General features: G+C 51.1%; 1 protein-coding gene across 21 annotated transcripts in view; it reads left to right on the top strand.

The window, feature by feature from the left end:
- CSGALNACT1 (chondroitin sulfate N-acetylgalactosaminyltransferase 1) overlaps positions 1–19490 on the top strand; it is a 329577-nt gene that overhangs the window by 287093 nt on the left and 22994 nt on the right. For all 21 annotated transcript variants that reach the window (XM_043454678.1, XM_043454691.1, XM_043454684.1 and 18 more), the window contains one exon: positions 8489–8705. In XM_043454678.1, coding sequence (XP_043310613.1) covers positions 8489–8705 — 217 coding nt within the window. The remainder of the gene's footprint in view (positions 1–8488; positions 8706–19490) is intronic.

Consider the following 19490-nt stretch of genomic DNA (forward strand, 5'->3'; position numbering starts at 1 on the left):
CTTTCCGTGGAATGTTCTGATTTTGCAGTCTTGGCACACACCCACTCAGTCTCCAGTCCTGCTGAAATGTCGTCTGTCAGCCTGTCCACACCCTCAGCAGGTGGACACACCCTCCTTTCTGCCGCCTGGCCCGTGGGGAACGCTTAGGTGCTTAGCGTGCTGTGTGTGTCTGTCTCCCTTCCTCTCTAGAAGGTGAATTCTGAGAGTGCGGTCATTTTTTATCATGTGCCTCTTCATACCTCTGATGGATAACACAATCCATGGTGAATGATAGCCGTAGGGAAAATCAATAAGAATGAAAATAACCATGTCGGTGACTGTGAATGGTGTGTGGATGGTGGGGCCCCTGGTGAGGAGCCCAGCGCCCTGCTACACTGGGATCATAACGTGCCTTTGTGTGTGTGTGTGTGTGTGTGTGTGTGTGTGTACTAAGTCACTAAGTCATGTCAGACTCTGCAACCCCATGGACTGTAGCCCTCCAGGCTCTTCTGTCCGTGGGATTCTCCAGGCAAGAACACTGGAGTGGGCTGCCATGCCCTCCTCCAGGGGATCTTCTCTACCCAGGGATCGAACCTGCATCTCTTATGTCTTCTGTGTTGGCAGGTGAGTTCTTCACCACTAGCACCACCTGGAAAGGCCTAACATGCCTTTGCTTCCCACTTTTAATATCAGATACCCAGTCGCCTTCATGGAGCTGATACATAATTTTGTGGGGAAAATATGGCTCTGAAAAGAAAATGGACTGTTAGTACTGGTGATGAAGTTGGGAGGAGCCCTCAGTAAGCAAGGTTTTCAGAAATTCCTGATAGATTAAGAACCAAGTGTCGAGTCTGTCGGCACGGATGCATGGCATGAACAAACGCAGTGAATAGGGGTAGAAAGATGACCTGTGAATTATTTCAGCAAGGACATCACTGCAGCCATGTATCATCAAAGGAGAAATGTTTAGTGAAAGTTAATGGTGATGAACCTGAATCAGGGCGTATCTGGAACCGGCTGTGAGCTGATGTGCTGAGATGCAGGAGAAGAGAGGCGTCTGCAGGGGCCCCTGTAACCTGGCCTGGGAGGCAAGCCAGGAAGCCTTTTTACTGTCTTTATGGGGAGAATTCTTTACGTTGTAGGTACCTGAGGATCTGGGGACTTGGCTGCAGTCTTTCACAAATATTAAACGTCTGCTGCCTCCCCTTAGAAAAGAGAGCTGATGACAGAGGGCACCGTGGGGATGTCTTGTCATCCCGTGTGCCCAGGAGTGAGACGTCCCACCTAAGCGGACTTCTCGGGATAACAGCAGCACCGCAAGAGTCAACAGTTACGTTGTGGAGTAAAGTCCCACGCAGGAGTGTCAGCCTCTTCTTCTGAACAGACGAAGGAGGATATGCTCCTATAGGGGTGTGTTCACAGGCAGGTTACAGGGTAGAAGGTGTTTTTTTTTTTCCTTTGTATTAGATGATCCCAGACATTTCCGATAAATTAAAAAATAATAACAACGTATGAGTGTCCCCTCCCCCCTACCCCACCGCCCCTGCTGTCCGGAGGTGACCTGTCATTATTTACTACTGTCAGCATTTCTGCCTGTTACACATTTTCTTTCCACACATACTCTCTTTTTTTCTGGAAATATGTATTTTTAAATTTTTGTCTATTTATTTTGTTGTTGCTGAGTTGCTAAGTTGTAGCCAACTCTTTTGTGACCTCGTGGACTGTAGCCCACCAGACACCTCTGTCCGTGGGATTTCCCAGGCGAGAACACTGGACTGGGGCTGCCCATTTCCTTCTCCTGCTCATTTCTTCCTGACCCAGGGATCGAACTATATCTTCCGCTTTGGCAGGTGGATTCTTTACCACTGAACCACCAGGGAAGCCTGTTTATTAATTTATGTCTGTGCTGGGTCTTTGCTGCTGAGCGCTGGCATTCTCTGATTGCAGCAAGTGGGGATTACTCTCTAATTGGGATGAGGGCTTCTCAACGCAGTGGCTTCTCTTGTTGTCAAGCACAGGCGTGCAGCCTTCAGTAATCGTGGCTCCCCGGTTTCGTTGCTCCACGGCACGCGGGATCTTCCCAGACTAGGGGTTGAACCCGTGTCTCCTGCGTTGGCAGGAGGATTCTTAACCACTGGACCACCAGGGAGGTCCTGAAAAATCTTTTTTTTCTTTCTATGAAAATCTCCTCCTTCAAAATTTACTACTTGTAATGTGTGGTAGGCTCTGAATTCAGGTCACTGTTATTTAACAGCTGTTACAGTTGTGGGTAAAAGAAGGCGTTAAAGCTCTGGAGCGGGCGGAGGGGCGGTAAGGATTATCGAGGGTATAGGAGCTGCCGGCCGTGGTTTTCACCATAGACATGATGTTGTTCCTCCGGTTGCTGGTGTCCGTGCTCCTGTTTCTTCCCCTGCTCTGAGGGCTCGGCGCTGGGTGTGGAAGGGGCGTCGAGGGAGGAGACAGCTGCCCGGGGTCTCGGCTGCTTGTCGGTAAGAGGAGACGGTGGACCGGACCATTCCCGGGGCGTGCGTATCCTGTATCAGGAGAACAACTCCACACAGAGGGTGAAAAAGGTTGTTGCTGAACCTCGAAAAGACGCCAGGATTCTTGGCCTCCGAAGGAGAAGAATTCAACCCGGGGCCAGAGACGAGGCTGGATCGCTCAGAGCTTTTGTGTAATAAAGTTTTGTTAAAGTATAAAGGAGCTAGAGAAAGCTTCTGACATAGACATCAGAAGGGGGTAGAAAGAGTGCCCCCTTGCTAGTGTTAGCAATGGAGTTATATACTCTCCAATGAATCCAAAGAATATCTGGAGGTTGTAAAGACCTCACCAGGCCTACTCCCATAATTTACATTTTAAGATAACAGGATTGGCCAGAAGGTTTAATACAGAGACTGTCCTCAAGCAGGATACATTATTGTGATATAATCCTAAGGAATGTAGAGGAAAAAATAAGTTTGTCCTTTCTTCCTCGTTGAGAATTCCAGACCCCTCTCTCCTTGGGGACCCCTAGACTTCTTATCAACCTACCTAGGAAATGACTCTCTCAAGGGGCTCAGTCTCTCAGGCCCACGTGTCTGGAGGAGCAAGGTGGGGGGTGGGGCCTTGGATTGAGAGAGTCTCAGAATCTTCCCAGGGAAGCAGGGTCCAGTTTAGAAGGATGAGGGGTGAGCGGGGGCCGGTGGGGAACTGTGTCTTGAGAAAATGCCTGGCCTTTTCACGGGACAGCAGTTTTGTTGTTTAGCTGCTCAGTCATGTCTGACTCTTTGTGACCCCCATGGACTGCAGCACGCCAGGCTCCTCTGTCCTTCACCATCTCCCTGAGTTTGCTCAAACTCACGGCCATTGAGTCAGTGATGCCATCCAACCATCTCATCCTCCATCGTCCCCTTCTCCTTCTGCTCTCAATTATAACCATTTTTTTTTCCGGCTGCATTGCCTGGCTTATGGGATCTTAGTTCCCTGACCAGGGATCGAACCCAGGCCCTCGGCAGTGAGTGTAGAATCCTAACGACTGGACTGCCAGCGGAGGTCCCTATTTTGACCGTTTTTAGGTGTACTGTTCATTGCTATTGAGTACACTCACACCGTGTGTAACCGTCATCCCCTCCCATTGCTAGAACTTTCTCATCACATCAGACTGAAACTCTGTGCCCAGTGAACACTGACTCCCCTCCCCTGCCCCAGCCGCTGGTGCCCACCAGCCTGCTTCCTGTCTCTGACTCCTCTAGAGACAGTGTGCGAGTGGAATCACACAGGGGTCGTCCTTTTCTGTCTGACCTACTTCAATTAGCACGTTTTCAGGTTTCTCCATGTTGCAGCATGTGTCTGAATGTTATTCCTTTTTAAGGCTGGGTAGTATTCCATTGCGGAGAAGGCAATGGCACCCCACTCCAGTACTCTTGCCTGGAAAATCCCATGGATGGAGGAGCCTGGCAGGCTGCAGTCCATGGGGTAGCAGAGTCGGACACGACTGAGCAACTTCACTTTCACTTTTCACTTTCATGCACTGGAGAAGGAAATGGCAACCCACTCCAGTGTTCTTGCCTGGAGAATCCCAGGGACAGGGGAGCCGGGTGGGCTGCCGTCTGTGGGGTCGCACAGAGTCAGACACAACTGAAGCGACTTAGCAGCAGCAGCAGCAGTATTCCATTGTGTGTATGGACCACACTTCGTCCATCCATTCATCTGTTCATGGAGATTTGAGTTGCTTCCATTTTTGGCTGCTGTGAAAATGTGCATTCCAGTACCTGCTCAGGTCTCTGTTTTCAGTTCCTCCGGGTACACACCCAGAAGTGGAATTGCTGGATCATATTATATAATTCTGTGTTTAATCTCTGAGGGCAACTGCCTGGCTCTTCTCCACAGCTGCACCACTTCACATTCCTTCCAGTTTCTCCAGGAGAAAGAGAAGTTCTATGTGCTCGATATAAATCCGATTTCACATGAGGTGGGGCAGGACCGAGCCTCAAGTCATTAGGACAGGAGTTTGGGGCGGGTGAGGGAGGGTTTGGGGCTTCCCTGCTGGCTCAGCTGGTAAAGAATCCGCCTGCCATGGGGGAGACCTGGGTTTGATCCCTGAGTTGGGAAGATCCCCTGGAGAAGGGAATGGCTACCCACTCCAGTATTCTGGCCTGGAGAATTCCATGGACGGTGTAGTCCGTGGGATTGCAAAGAGTCAGACAAGACTGAGCGACTTTCACTTAGAGGGAGGGTTTGGAGGCCTGACTGTATGTAGTCCTGGGACTTTGGGCCGTGGGAAGCTGGGGGCCTTCTTAGCTAGGGCAGAGCAGAAGCAGGGTGGTCCTGTGGGAAGCTAAGGGCCCAGGGTACATGCAGGATGGATCTGGATGTGGGCCAGGGGTGTCAGAGGCCCGGAGGGATCCAGCTAGGGGGCCTGGGCTCCACACAGCAAGGTAGGAAGGGCAGGGATGAAAGTGGAGACGTTTCTGGGCTCAGCAGTGCGGTGCTGGCCGCCATGCCCACTCAGACTGAGTGAGGGCGGGGAGGAGGGGGCTGGCGTGTGGCGGCCAGGGACATTTGGCATCGTGACTTCTGAGGTCCCAAGTGGAAGACAGGACGTAGGTCGGGATCACACACCCATCTGGCGAGCTCCTCGCCTACTGAAGGAGCAGACGTGTGTGCCGCAGACCTCGGAGCTGCACCCTGGACTCCAGGAGGTGCCCCCACCTTGTCAGTGGTCCTGGGGCCTGGCCCCCACCCCCACCCCACCGGAAGGACGAGAGGATGAACACGAGTCTGCCTGCACTGGGAGTGGAAACACCAAACTCAAAGTCAGCTCAGCTCCTGTGGGTGGAGAGAGGGAAAAGGTGCTAGACTAAGCTCTCAGCCAGCTCTGGTCCTTATTTTGATCTGTAATTTTGCCGAGTGGATAAGAACGATACCGTCCTATAAAATATGACTAGCGAGGGCCTCGTGCGGCCGAGTTGCTTTGCATTTGCCGCTGTGCATGAAGCTCCTTGGCTGAAAACCTGGTCCTGCCCCAGAGAGCTTCAGCTCCTTTCCCTCTGAGAGAGGATCTTTGGAGTTTCCACTGCTGAAGGTTTTTCCAGGACGCATGGCGGCTCCTTAGGTGCTGTCCTTATACCATGAGAACTAGGGGGTGGAGGGGTGAGGGAGTGCCTCTGGGGGGTGTGGTAGACCCAGGGCTGGAATTTGGTGGACATAGGCTGCAAGAGAGTTTTAAGTGATTATTTAAAATAGATGGGATTAGGGGATCTAAAACTGGACTTACAAGACAGAATGGATTTAATTAGAGTATGGGGAAATAGGCTAAAGAGTGAATGTAGCAGCTGTTGCAAGGCACAGATATGGGTTGCGGGTGACCACAGCTGGAGTTGTGGCTGAGCGTGGCCGGGGCCACGAGGGCCTGGGGTGGCGGTGGGGTGGGGAGTACTTCTGGGAACCAGGACCTCGGCCGCGCCTGTTCCCCTGAGGTGCTGGTGCCCCTGCCCAAAGGCACGGTTGTAGGAATCATTAATGATAAGAAATGCTGCATTCTCTGGTTCTTTATAAATAGATGCCTACCTCTTGAAACAAGCATATACCAGCACCTTCTGTGGATTTAGATTTTTAAAAGTTAATGATTCGGACCCCGGTTTAGATTTTTAAAAGTTAATGATTCCGACCCCGGTTCAGAGAAAGAGGATGACTCTGTTTTGAGAAACCTTGTTATCTGCAGGTTCAGTTCTGTAGCAGCCTTGCCCGGGGGGTGGCTTGCTGGGTCACAGGTCTGTCTCCACCCAGTGGAGATGCAGTTAGCCCATCGACTCCTTCCTGACTCAGTCCCACCTCCTCCGGGCCCTGGGAGCTTGGCTTCACCTGGCTCCAGGGTGCGGCGGAGGAGGGAGTCGCCTGTGTGCTCTGCGAGGACCAGTTGCCCGAGAGCGTGAACAGGCTTTGCAGGGAACCGCTTCGCATTTTCAGAGACCTCCTTCGGACTCCTGAGCAGTGCCTCCCTTCTCCCACGAGTGGTCCCTGCAGGGAGGCTGGATTCTGCCCCAGTGGGAGCTCTGCAGACCTTCTCTCCGCCTCCCCCACCTGCACCAGGAGCCCTGGGGGCTTCAGGAGGGGGCCCTGCCCCGTCCATCCTCACAGCCTGCACTCAGCTCCTGAGTCCCCGTGCCCCCGGGTGGGAAGCACCTGGACGAGTTGCGGCCTCGGGCCCCTTTCTGTGGCTCCAGAGGGAGATGAGAGAGGCCGTCCCACCAAGACTGTGGGGTGAGCAGCTCCTGGAAGGCAAAGAGTAGAGACGCTTTGCAGCAGACCTGCAGTCCCCACAAACGGGGGTGGGGTGAGGACAAAAGGAGGAGGAGTCGCGAGAGGCCTGGAGACAGGTGGCGCCCCGGCGGAGGCTTGCATTCCCCATTGTCGCCTTGTAGATACTCAGCCCAGGGGTGAGTCCCGGCCACAGTAGGGACTCAGAGGGAGGAATGAGAGGGGAAGGGCTTCCCTGGCTCAGACTGTAAAGAATCCGCCTGCAATGCGGGAAACCCTGGTTCGATTACTGGGTCAGGAAGATCCCCTGGAGAAGGGATAGGCTACCCACTCCAGTATTCTTGGGCTTCCCTGGTGGGTCAGCTGGTAAAAAATCCGCCTGCAGTGCGGGAGATGTGGGTTCAATCCCTGGGTCGGGAAGATCCCCTGGAGGAGGGCATGACAACCCACTCCAATGTTCTTGCCTGGAGCATCCCATGGACAGAGGAGCCTGGCGGGCTACAGTCTGTGGGGTCGTAAAGAGTCAGACACGGCTGAGTGACTAAGCACATCACAGCACACAGGGGAAAGAAGGACGCGGAGGAGAAAACCCAGCAAATCGCAGAGAAGAGGAGGAAGCCTGTCTGGTGATTCACTGGATTTGATGTATTTTTTCCGATGGTAGGAAAACGCCCATGAGCCCAGTGACCCTGAGGAGGTGTGGAATTTAGGCAGCAGGGGATGACGGGCTCACTCACAAAGTGGGGACGTTTTGTGTGGTCTGGCCCAGGAGCCTCACCCCACGGTTGAGCGGAGATGCTGGGGCCTGTGGTCATCCCAGCGAGGGAGACGGTGGAGTCTGAGTGACGGCAGGACTCGGTGGGCCCACTGTGGCCCCGGCAGGCTGGCCCCGCCACGCGGGCTGTGCTGCTTCTGCAGTGAAGTTACGTGAGATGTGTGCCTGCCCCTGAGCTGGGCCCACAGGCTTCATCTACTTCCGTGCTTGCAGAAGCTTCCGTGGGGGCCACGTGACCCAGGTGATGGCCCCAGTGCCCCGCACAGATCCTTGTGGTCACTCCTTCTGAAACGGCTGTCGTTTCTAAGAGATAATTTTAACACACTTCTTAGTAATTATATTCTTAGTATAATATTATATTATTCTTAGTATATTAGTACCATATTATATATATTATATATTATACAATATTATATAGTATAAAATAGTATAATATATATATTAGTATAATATTAGTATATTATTCTTAGTATAATATTAGTACAATATTATATATATACTATTATATATAATATAGTATAATAATATATATACTGTTATATAATCGTATATAGTATAATATATGTACATTAGTATCATACTAGTATAATATTATTCTTAGTATAATATTAAAGTGTTTAATCATATGGCAGAAAATGTAGATAAATAGCATTAAAGAAAAACCATAACCCCGACTAACATCACAGCTGATCTTATTTGGCATATTCCCTCACCATCCTTTTTTTAAGACCCCTGAATAAGTATAAATACAGTTTTGTATGCAGCATGGCACATTTTTTGGTCATGGTTTTTCTAGAGTCTTCATTAACGGTGATTTTTAAGTCGACGGTGTTTTCGTTTCTTTGGGGATTTGAGTGGAAGCATTTTGGGTTTTCTCATAATTATCAGACGTGGAGATGTCCTCTGAATTCCCAGTGAAAACGTCTCGCGCCCGCTCCGGGCGTGCGCGCCGCTCGGCAGCCGGGTGAGTTCTCAGCACTCTCTGTCTGTCCCCAGGCATCTACCGCACGGAGAGGGATAAAGGCACTCTGTACGAGCTCACGTTCCGAGGGGACCACAAGCACCAGTTCCGGCGCCTGGTCTTGTTCCGGCCCTTCGGCCCCATCATGAAGGTGAAGAAGGAGCAGCTGAACATGGCCGGCGCGCTGGTGAACGTCATCGTGCCGCTGGCCAGGAGGGTGGACAAGTTCCGGCAGTTCATGCAGAACTTCAGGTGCGTGGGCCCCGCGGGTGTCCGCCCCGCCCGGCACGCGAGCCCCTTTCTCCCCCTGCTCGGCTCTGTTTGCTTCCTGTAAAGTCGATCCTTGTGTTTGCCCTTCCCTGGAGCAGTTAGACGGGACTTCCCTGGTGGCTCAGAGGGTAAAGCGTCTACCTGCAATGCGGGAGAGCTGGGTTCGATCCCTGGGTTCGATCCCTGGGTTGGCAAGATCCCCTGGAGAAGGAAATGGCAACCCACTCCAGTATTCTTGCCTGGAAAATTCCATGGACGGAGGAGCCTGGTGGGCTATAGTCCGTCCACGGGGTTGCAAAGAGTTGGACATGACTGAGCGACTTCACTTTCAGAGCAATTAGAGGATTTCCCTGGTGGCACAGTGGTTAAGGATCTGCCTGCCAATACAGGAGATGAAAAAGACATGGATTTCATCCCTGGGTCAGGAAGATCCCTGGGAGCAGGAAGTGGCAACCCACTGCAGTAATTCTTGCCTGGAAAATTGCCTGGATAGAGGAGCCTGGCGGGCTCCCGCCCATGGGGTCACAAAGAGTCGGACACCACTGATCACGCATGCACTCAGAGCAATTGGAAAGCTGGTAGATTTCCCGTCAGAAGTGGGGGTCAGGAGGGCTGGGTTTTCATCAGGATCTGCAGAGACGGCCGGACACCTGGGGGTTCTGTTCTGACTGCGGTAGCTCAGGGTGGGGGCCACAGGGCTGTGCTGTCCCCACAGTGGACTGGGCCCTCTTCCAGCCCCCCAGAAGACCTCCACCCTCGTGGCCGTGGATCTGTGAGTCTGGCTGCAGCCTGGCTTCCGTTCCTGCCCCGCTCCGGCAGCAGCTGGAATGCTGTCAGTCAGAGTCTTTATTTTAACCCCTGTCTTCTCAGAGGTTACGTGTAGAATTATGCCGAAAAGTTTCCCAGCCTTCATTTTTGTAGATACTTGAGAAGATTTAAACGGGTTTTTTGTTCAGAGGCGGTGGTAGTTTTTACACGTGTCTTCAAGCTCCTGGCTTGTAAGTGCCATGTCAAATCTTACCCACTTGAGGGTGACACCCATGCTGCTTGAGGTCAGTCAGCAGCTAGCTTGGCCAGCTTTTCTTAAAGATAGAAACTTGTATCTGTCTAATGATAAATCTTGGAAGATCAAACTTATTTTTCACCTTTTATCATTAAATGCACATTAAAGTCCCTCAGTCATGTCTGACTCTTTGCATGGACTGTACAGTCCATAGAATTTTCCAGGCCAGAATACTGGAGTGGGTAGCCTTTCCCTCCTCCAAGGGATCTTCCCAACCCAGGGATCGAACCCAGGTCTCCAGCATTGCAGGCGGATTCTTTACCAGCTGAGCCACAAGGGAAGCCCATGAATACTGGAGTGGGTAGCCTATCCCTTCTCCAGGGGATCTTCCCGACCCGGGAATCGAACCAGGGTCTCCTGCATTGCAGGTGGGTTCTTTACCAGCTGAGCTATAAGGGAAGCCCTGTTAAAGGCCAGTAATGCTCAGTATAAGGGTGTGGTTGATACTTCTCCACATTCTGGGTCGTGACCACATTTGAAGAGTAACCCTCCTCGACTCCCTGGCCGAGTTTCAGAGATGGGAATAAACAAAGTCCTTGTGTGCCAGGATCCCTTGCCGTCTTGTAACCTCAGTCTGAATGTGTCCCTCAAGCAGAGGTGACAGCTCCTGTGAAGATGGCCCTCCCCTCGAGATGGTCTCATCCAGCTTCCAGAAGCTTCTGCACTGGCATGTCCAGCCTAGAGATGCGAACAGCTCTGCAGGCACCAGGAGGGGTGCTGCCCTCATCCCTGTGTCCTCCCTACATCCTGTCGTGAAGCTTTGTAAAGTGAAAGTGTCAGCCGCTCAGTCGTGTCCGACTCTTGCGATCCCATGGACTATAGCCCGCCCAATCCCTCTGTCCATGGGATTCTCCAGGCAAGAACACTGGAGTGGGATGTCATGCCCTTCTCCAGGGGATCTTCCCGACCCAGGGATCGAACCTCGGTCTCTTGGATTGCAGGTGGATTCTTTACCATCTGAGTCACCAGGAAATAGGCTAAGCTTTGTAAATGGGTCCTTAATAAATTTTCTCCAACTTGAAAGAGTAACCCTTTTCTGGCTAAATGTGAAGGTCAGAATCCAAGAGCCTTTGGGGGTCCTCTGGCCTGACCTTCCCTTCATTCGGAATCCCTCGGCGGCACTCCTGACACCCGGTTCTGTGTGCAGTGTGTGTGTCAGGTAACTTCCTGGACCAGGCGTGGACCAGGCGTGTACGCAGTGTGTACCTGCTGTGTTCCAGGTCACTGCCTATGTCCCAGGGCAGGCTGCCGCTCTGGAGAGAAAGCTGGCGGTTGCTTGGACCTGAAGTCGCCTCCCTGTGATTTCTGCCCAGGGCTCTGGTTCTGGGCTCCCTCTGTCTTCTCCGGTTCGGGAGCTGCCTTCAGCCGTGCTGTCCCGAGGGGCTGGCTGGGCTGACCTCCCCTTTCCTCCTCTGCAGAGCACACTGGGGCACACCTCTTGCCTGTGAGCAATGCCCCTCTGGCTCCAGCACTGAATTGGCTGGAGCTCGGCTCCCTTCAGCCTCCCCGGGTGCAGCCGTGTCCCTCTCTGCCTTCTCTTCGGACCGGCCCAGTGCGCCTTCCGGCCTGGTGGAAGCATCCAGGCTGCGGCGGGGCTGGCCCAGTGGTGGGCACCAGGCCGGAAGGGAAGGCCAGCCATTGCTCCCGAGGCCGGTGTGCCCACTCCCAGGACGAGTTTACAGTGAGATCCGGGGGCCAGGAAGCTGCCTGGAGCTTGCAGGGCCCTGAGGCTGGCTTCAGCACGCAGGCCTCTCCCTGGTGAACTGGACTGGGGAGGCGGTGCTCGCCCTGGAGGGCTGTCTGCGCGGGGGCTGGTCGAGCCCTCCCTGCAGGGGCCCGAGCCTGGGAGAGCAGAATTCTCCTGGGCAAGCCGTTCAGTACGTGATTGTTACTGCCTTGGTATCATGAGGATGGCCAATAATTAACAGTAGGAGTAACACTGGAAGGGAAATGCTGTTGAAAAAAGTAAAACTAGTACCTTAAGGTGTCTCCAAAGTGGAGGTGGCGAAATGAAGCATAATTCTAGTTAATGCTTTAAAAACAAAAATTCAAGGCCCCTTTCTTTTGCCTGGCACTGTTCCCCTGCCCGTTGTCGCACGTGGGCGGTGGCCTCCTTGAGGACCGGGGGGGGCCCGTGTGTGTACCAGACCCTCGACCACACTGCGGGGGATGAGAGGAGCCTGGCTTCACGCAGAGAGGAGTGTAGTCACACAGTTAGAAGGAGAGACCAGGAAAGCAGGAGGAGAAAGACTTCCTCGACGGAGGGTGCTTGAGCAGAGCTGACAACAGAGTCTGCTCCATGGTCCAGCAGCTTCTGAGCACATTGAGGTCTCAAAAGTTGGGCTGAAATGGGATACTTCAACCTGTGCTCAGACACTTACGCGTGTCCAACTCTTTGTGACCCTATAGACTGTAGCCCAACAGGCTCCTCTGTCCATAGGACTCTCTAGGCAAGAATGCTGGGGTGGGTTGAAATTTCCTCCTCCAGGGGATCTTCCACACCCAGGGATCAAACCCGGGTCTCTTACGTTTCCTCCGTTGGCAGGCAGATTCTTTACCACTAGCACCACTTCTTGGGAAGCCCCAAACCTTCTCTTTCTTGTTGTTCAGTCGCTCAGTCGTGTCCTGCGACCCCATGGATTGCAGCACACCAGGCTTCCCTGTCCTTCACTATCTCAAGGAGTTTGCTAAGACTCATGTCCATTGAGTTGATGATGCCATCCAACTATCTCATCCTCTGTCATCTCCTTCTCCTCCTGCCTTTGAGCATCAGGGTCTTTTCTGATAAGTCGGGTCTTCACATCAGGTGGCCAAAGTATTGGAGCTTCAGCTTCAGCATCAGTCCTTCCAGTGAATATTCAGGGTAGATTTCCTTTAGCCCCAATACCTGGGGCTATTTAATTTCGAGTCAGAACTTGGTGAAGGTGACATTTCAAGTTGGTCAGCAGGAAATGGATTGATCGTTCAGCATATGCTTTAGAACAACTAATCAAACAGCAGAAAAAATTTCATTCTGACTTCGCACCAAAACCCAAAGTAAACTTTGGTCAATTAAATATTTAAATGCGATTAAAATGATCCTAAGAGTATTGGGAGAAAATACAAGCTGATGTTTATTCAGTGTTAGGTGTTGTCTCTCTGAAGCCACTTCTATCCAGAAGGGGAGACTGTTACAATTGATTCTGAACTGTTCTGGTTGTCACGGAAGGTGGAACCATGAGTGATCTTTTTTCTTCTTTTGGATTCTCTCTGTCTTAGACATTTCTATATTGTTCTGGAAGTTTTTATACTATCGCCCTGTATTTTATGCTTTGTTTAAAAATTCAATGAAAGTCTTTTTTTGTTTTTGCTTTTATAATCTAAACCTGACTTTTAAGTTTGTGAAAGTGATACATGGCTATAATGAGATGTTTACATGGTAGAACACAACCAGGAATAAGTTATTTAAAAACTCATGTTTGGCCCTGCTTCCCTAAATTAACCATTTTAAACATTAATTGCACATTCTTGGCACCTTTCTTTGCATGTCTATAGATAGAAAAATAACACATTTGAAATGTCATTCAGTATGAGATGTGCAATATGTTCTATTTTTAATGAGAGAATTAAATTTTTCCTCACATAAACTTATAGAAAAGAATCTGCATTAGGACAGAAAAAATTACTGATCTTTGAGAAAATGTTTCTGTGCTATAAGAGATATTAGTTCCTCGGACTTCTCCCTGGTCGTCCAGTGGATAAGAATCTGCCTGCCAATGCAGGGAACATGGGTTCGATCCTTGGTCTGGGAAAATCCGCCATGGAGTAGCTAAGCCCGTGTACCACACCTACTGGGCCTGCACACCCCAGAGCCCGTGTTCCCCGAGAGAGGCCTCCACGATGAGAAGCCCGTGCGCCAGAACTAGAGAGTAGCCCCCGCTCACTGCAACCAGAGAACGCCTCCAGGCAGCCGTGAAGACCCAGCACCTCCAAAACCCTAAAAGAGAGAGAGAGACACTAGTTCTGTCTAATTAGAGGCCTGGTTAGAGATGGCTCTGAAGGTAAAACGTATTCTACGAAACTGAGCAGATTGAAATCGTCATGTATCTCTGCCCCCTACGTTAATGTGAGACTAGATCACCAGAAAAATTCTGGCAAGAAGAGAGGGGCACGGTTATGTTTCCTCACTCTCCGGGGCCCATCTCCCCATGTCTCAGCTGTCTGTTATTTTTACCTCGACGGGGTTCGCAGCCCGGACACTCTGTGTCATAACCACGGCTCCTGTGTGTAAGTGGATTTAGGGCCTTCATCAGCAGTGCTCCGACAGTGACGCCTTCATTCCCGAGGTTTAGGGTGCCTGGATTTCATGGTCACGATGTCTCTTCAAGAAGGGTCCTGAGTGCTTGAGAACAGAACGCCTGCTTGTCATCTGCACAGTTTAAGGGTGCCCTGGCAGGGCGTAAAGCTCTTGGACATGTTTCCTTTCCTCAGGAGGTTGTGGAGGTTCTTCTGCATGTGACTCCGTGGAGAAGTGTGAGGCCAGCTTTGTTCTGTCTTTCCCCAGATTGGAGGAAGAATGCCTTCCTTCGTCGTGAGTCGTGGTCGCTTCACCAGGATGCGTCTTAGCTCAGGGTCTTGTTTTTCTGTCTCCTGCAATTCAGTTTCCTTGTCTGTGGAAGGTTGTTGCTGAACCACAAAAGACGCCGGGATTCTTGGCCTCCAGAGGAGAAGAATTCAATCCGGGGCCAGAGACGAGGCTTGATCACTCAGAGCTTTTGGGTAATAAAGTTCTATTAAAGCGTAAAAGAGATAAAGAAAGCTTCTGACACTCTGAAAGAGTGCCCCCCTTGCCCGTGTTAGCAGTGGAGTTATATACTCTCCAATTAGTTATTACAATGAATCAAAAGAATGTCCGGAGGTTGCAAAGATCTTACTAGGCCCACTCCCACAATCCACATTCCAAGATAACAGGATTAGCCAGAAGACACTCAAGAAGGAGAAACTGTCCTCAAGCAGGATACATAATCGGGCTATATAATCCTTAGTACAGAGTCCAAACCACTTGTTGGTTGTGTCATCATCAGTTCCAGGCTTAAAGATAAAAACAGTTTATGTGACTCAGGCTAAGGAATGTAGAGGAAAAAAATAAAAGCTTGTCCTTTCCTCCTCTTTGAGAATTCCAGACTGTTATCTGTCCTTTGAGAGCCCCAGACCCCTTTCTCCTCCTTGGGGACCCTGGACTTCTTATCAGTCTGCCTAGGAACTGACTCCCTCATTTGTTTTAGTGGATTCCTTCATTTCGGGGCACTTTTTTCGTGTTCTAATTTTGAGCCCTTCTGCTGCTTTGTTACTGGTTTCTCTGCTTCGTGGACCTACGTATGGATTTCGTAGGTATTCTAAATGTATTAGCTGCTGTCTAATTTTTAATGCTTTCGTCTTTAATTGGCTTTCACACAAGCCTTTCCTTTATGTGAGGAATTTGATTTTCAGATGGAAAGCCTCGTTTCCATCAGCCTCAGTGGCTAATGAAAAGGTAGCTGCTGTTTGTTGGGTGAGACAGAATTTTCCTAGCGTGAGACCCTCAGGGCCTTTATTGAGGAGGCCGTGCACAGGAGATGGGGGATGCTCCTGGACTGACAGGAAGTGACGCGGCTGAAGCTCCAGGGCTGTCCCCGCCCTGGGTGGGAATGATACCCGCATGGACCCTGAGGGGACGTATGGACCTCTCTGGTCAGGTGCGCTGGGGCCGCCTGTGGGCCTGTGTGCTCCGGGACTCCACTGTTGCTATGGAGATGAGATGTCTCTTCACTCCAGCAGGCTCCTCCTCCCTTGCTGTCCAGTGGCCCTGATCCCTGGAGGAACCGCACAGGGTCCACGAGCCGTTTCCCCCTCCATGAAGGCCCCAGGTGCCTCCACTCCCAAGACTTCTTCAGCCTGGCCCAGAGCAGAGGGGGTGCACCCAGGAGAACTGGCTTCAGATTCAGTTCCCTTTGCCTAGCGGTGTGTTGGCTGAAACCAACCTCCCCCTCCTTTTTTTTTTTTTAATCACCTCGTTCTGCCTTTTTGGAGACTCTTCTTGCATTTGCTTTTTGGCTTCTCGGTTTCCCTTGGCGGCCGGTTTATCCGTTTTAAGTGCATCTGTCGTTTCATTGTGTAGTTTGTTTGCGGTTGCAGGAGGAAGCTCACTGTAACAACATCGTGGATGGTCTTTGTCTCTGAGCCTCTCTAGGGAAAAAAAAAAAAGAATTTTTGTGGAAATGATTTTTTTTTTTTTAATGATTTTCAAGGATTTTTCTCAGTTCTTTCCAAGTTTGCTCCATTTTTATTTTGACACCTTCCAGCTGGACTGAGAAGCCTTCCCTGCGTTGCTCTGAGTCTTCTCAGACTTTGCTAGTTATTTTTGTTTAATGTTCCCCCGTTTCCCTTCCTCCAGTTCTTCTCTTGTCCCTCCCAAGGCATTTATGACATTTAAACATGGTATCAGGGACACCTTTTACTTGAATTTTCTGCAGCACTTTTTACAATCCTCTTCCTGCTTAGCACCATTAAGATGTTTCTGGACATTCCTGGATCTTCAGAAACCAGTGACTGTGGACTCTGGGACGGAGGTGGCGCTGCAGAAGGGGCTCTACTGGGTGGGCAAAGGGCCAGCCAAGCCCTGCGGTGCACGCGCTGTGCCAGGCTGCCCGTGGGGGCCTCGATCCAGGAGGCCCTTTGTCGTCTTTGTGTTCCCAGAAGGAAAGCTTTCGTGGCTCACCCAGCCCCGTCCCCCACGCAGCCTCGCCCCCTACCATTCCCTGGGCAGGCCATTCTCTGATCAGACTCCGATGCTGTCCCCCGGAAGTTTCTGGTACACATGTTTGAGAAACTAATCTACATCATTCACCTTATTTCCATTAAGGTCTCTCCGGGGCCTAATAGAGGCTGTTTTTAACTTCATTTGAGCCACAGATGATGTAGAAACTTCTGTTCAAGAGAAGAAAACCATCAGTTGGCAGTGGTCTCATTTGCTGTCCTGAAATGGGCCCCCAGGAGAGTGTGTCGAGGGTCACTATTCACTCTCACGCCTCAGCGCCTCAAATCGTGGCATCCAGGAGTCGTGAGTCCTTCGGCGTGGGGTGCGGGAGGGGAGAGGACCCACCAAGCCGAAGAAGCTTGCTTTCTGCAGCCCGATTCTGACGGGCCCCCATCCCTCTCTGTTCCCTGAGTCTCCCCAGTGTCCTCGCTGACCACAGGGAGACACTGCAGCCTGACGGGCTGGTTCATGCTTTTTCCTTTGCACGGGACGTGATTAAAGCCTGGGTAGGTTTGCTTCTCATCCCCGATGTTCCTGAAGAGCAGACAGACTGAGACAAGAACTGTGACGTGACTTCCTTGCATCCTTACCTTCTCAGCCGGGGAAGCCCTTGCCCCAGTCCTCTCCACCTGCGGGGTGTCCACTTGCCTGTCTCAGCACAGCCTGGATGCCGCCTTGACCTTGGTACCTGTCCCCATTGCCCATCAGAAATCAGCCACATCCCCGCCACCCTCCTTGCCTCATTTTACTGCCGTTTCTGACATGCCGTGTCTCCCTCTCTCAGCTGCCCATTCCTTGCTGCCAAGTCCCTGACGTGGGCAGGGTGACCAGTTGTCCCAGTTTGCTCTGAGGCATTTACTGGGTGGTGGGCTTTCAGAGTTAAACTCTGGAGAATCCCAGGAAAACTGGATGATCCCTCTACAGAGCCACACGTGATTATTCTTTTCCAGTCTTACTCCAGTGAGAATTATGCATCATACAGCAATGGGACTCAGCGTTTGTCCTCTCGTCTTTCAGGGGATGCAGTCCAGTGAAGCCTGCTTTGAAAAATATGAAAGTTTGTAAAATTATCAGACAGATGGTGATGGTGTTTCTCCCTGGGAGGCAGCGTGTGTTGGCCGCTATGTAGATAGTTTTAATCATGCAAGCTCCAATCAGATGGAGACCCTCTTAAGGGTAGAAACGCCTTACTTGATTTTTAAGACTTCTCGTTTGTTGAATGAAGGCAGGAAGTAGTGAATGAATGAATGGAGTGGGGCCTGGAGGTGGTCCTCAGAATAAACTCGGCTTTGCCTTTTCAGGAAGCCGGAGCTGGTGAATGATAAGTAAAGGCCCAGTGTGTCTCTGTTTTATTCCTTGAAAACAGGAAGTCCTTTGATGGATTTTAAAATGCCAACAAAGATGTTGCTAGAAAAAAACAAGGAGGCTTTTTATTCAGGCTCAGTGGGTGACCCTCTCCTGAATCCGTCCTGGGATGGATTTTTTTCCCCAGCGCACACAATTTAAAGCACAGTTTTCCAGGCCCCTGATGCTGTGTGTGCTTTTATTCTGCCCTAGCCAAGGGAGTCGCCGCATTCTCCGGCAGGTTTGCAGAAGGAGTCTTTGATGCACAGAGAAGTTTGTCCCCTGTGGGTAGAAGCTCGGTCTGCAGGGGCGGGGCTGGGAAGCTCTCAGTTTTGAAGCAGAAACAACACCCCAGCCCCATTCCTGGTCCCTTATCTGCTTCTCAGAGCCCCACATTCAGTCTGGTTTCAGAGTCAGATCCTCTCTTCCTTCCTCTGAGACGAGAGAGAATTCGCAGAGCCAAGGTGCTGAGCGGGTGAAGCCTGTGCCTCTTGCCCGGGTCAGCAGGCTCTGCCCCGGTACTTCTGCCCTCTGGAGTTCTCTCCTCCTCCTCTCTGCACCGCAGTGCGGCACGTCCCTCAAGGTGCAGCCGTTCCAGCCTGCGGGGTGGTCATCCTCTCTGAATTCCGTGTGCTTTTTCATCCGTGCCACGAGCTTCCTGATGATTTCATTCGCTCATTTATTTCTTAAGAAAGTTTTTGAGGGCAGGAACCATATCTTCTCTGATCTTCCCAGCAACCCCAGGTAGGCAGCCCCTCCTCCTTGGTGTCACACTAAAAATCACTGGATAAAATGGCCTCTGCAGTTAGAGCTCAGAGACTCTGAAACTCTCTGATGTGGGTGGTTGTCTAGAGGCTCAGGAAAGTTGCAACACAAAAACAAAGGAATGAAACATAAGGACAAGCGAAGTATCAGCATTTCCCAAAATATCATCCTGCCAATAAAATTGTATAAAGAAGACTGAGGGCCGAAGAGTTGATGCTTTTGAACTGTGGTGTTGGAGAAGACTCTTGAGAGTCTCTTGGACTGCAAGGAGATCAAACCAATTAATCCTAAAGGAAATCAGTCCTGAATATTCATTGGAAGGACTGATGCTGAAGGTGAAACTCCAATCTTTTGGCCACCTGATGGGAAGAACTGACTCACTGGAAAAGACCCTGATGCTGGGCAAGACTGAAGGTGGGAGAAGGGGATGACAGAGGATGAGATGGTTGAATGGCATCACCGATGGGATGGACAGGAGTTTGAGCAAACGTTTTGCCTCAAGATAGTGAAGGACAGGGACGCCTGGCGTGCTGCAGTTCATGGGGTCACAGAGAGTTGGACTTAGCAGTTGAACAGCAGCAAAGTAGACGTGTACCTTTAAGTTGCTTTCAGAAGTCTGCTGAAATGATGCACAGACACATACACATACCGTCAGCCACAGAGGGGGCAGTGGGGAGCAGGGAGGGAATCCACCAGCCTAGGGAGGTCCAGCAGCGGTGCTTCTGGCCTGTCACCTGGTCACCGCCACGATGCTGGGTGTCCCCAGGGTTTCTGGAGCCCCCAAAAGAAGAAATGTCTTTTAACCTTTGCTTGTTCAGTC

The sequence above is a fragment of the Cervus canadensis genome, chromosome 31 (assembly GCF_019320065.1).
Source record: "Cervus canadensis isolate Bull #8, Minnesota chromosome 31, ASM1932006v1, whole genome shotgun sequence".
In the NCBI taxonomy this organism is placed as follows: domain Eukaryota; kingdom Metazoa; phylum Chordata; class Mammalia; order Artiodactyla; family Cervidae; genus Cervus; species Cervus canadensis.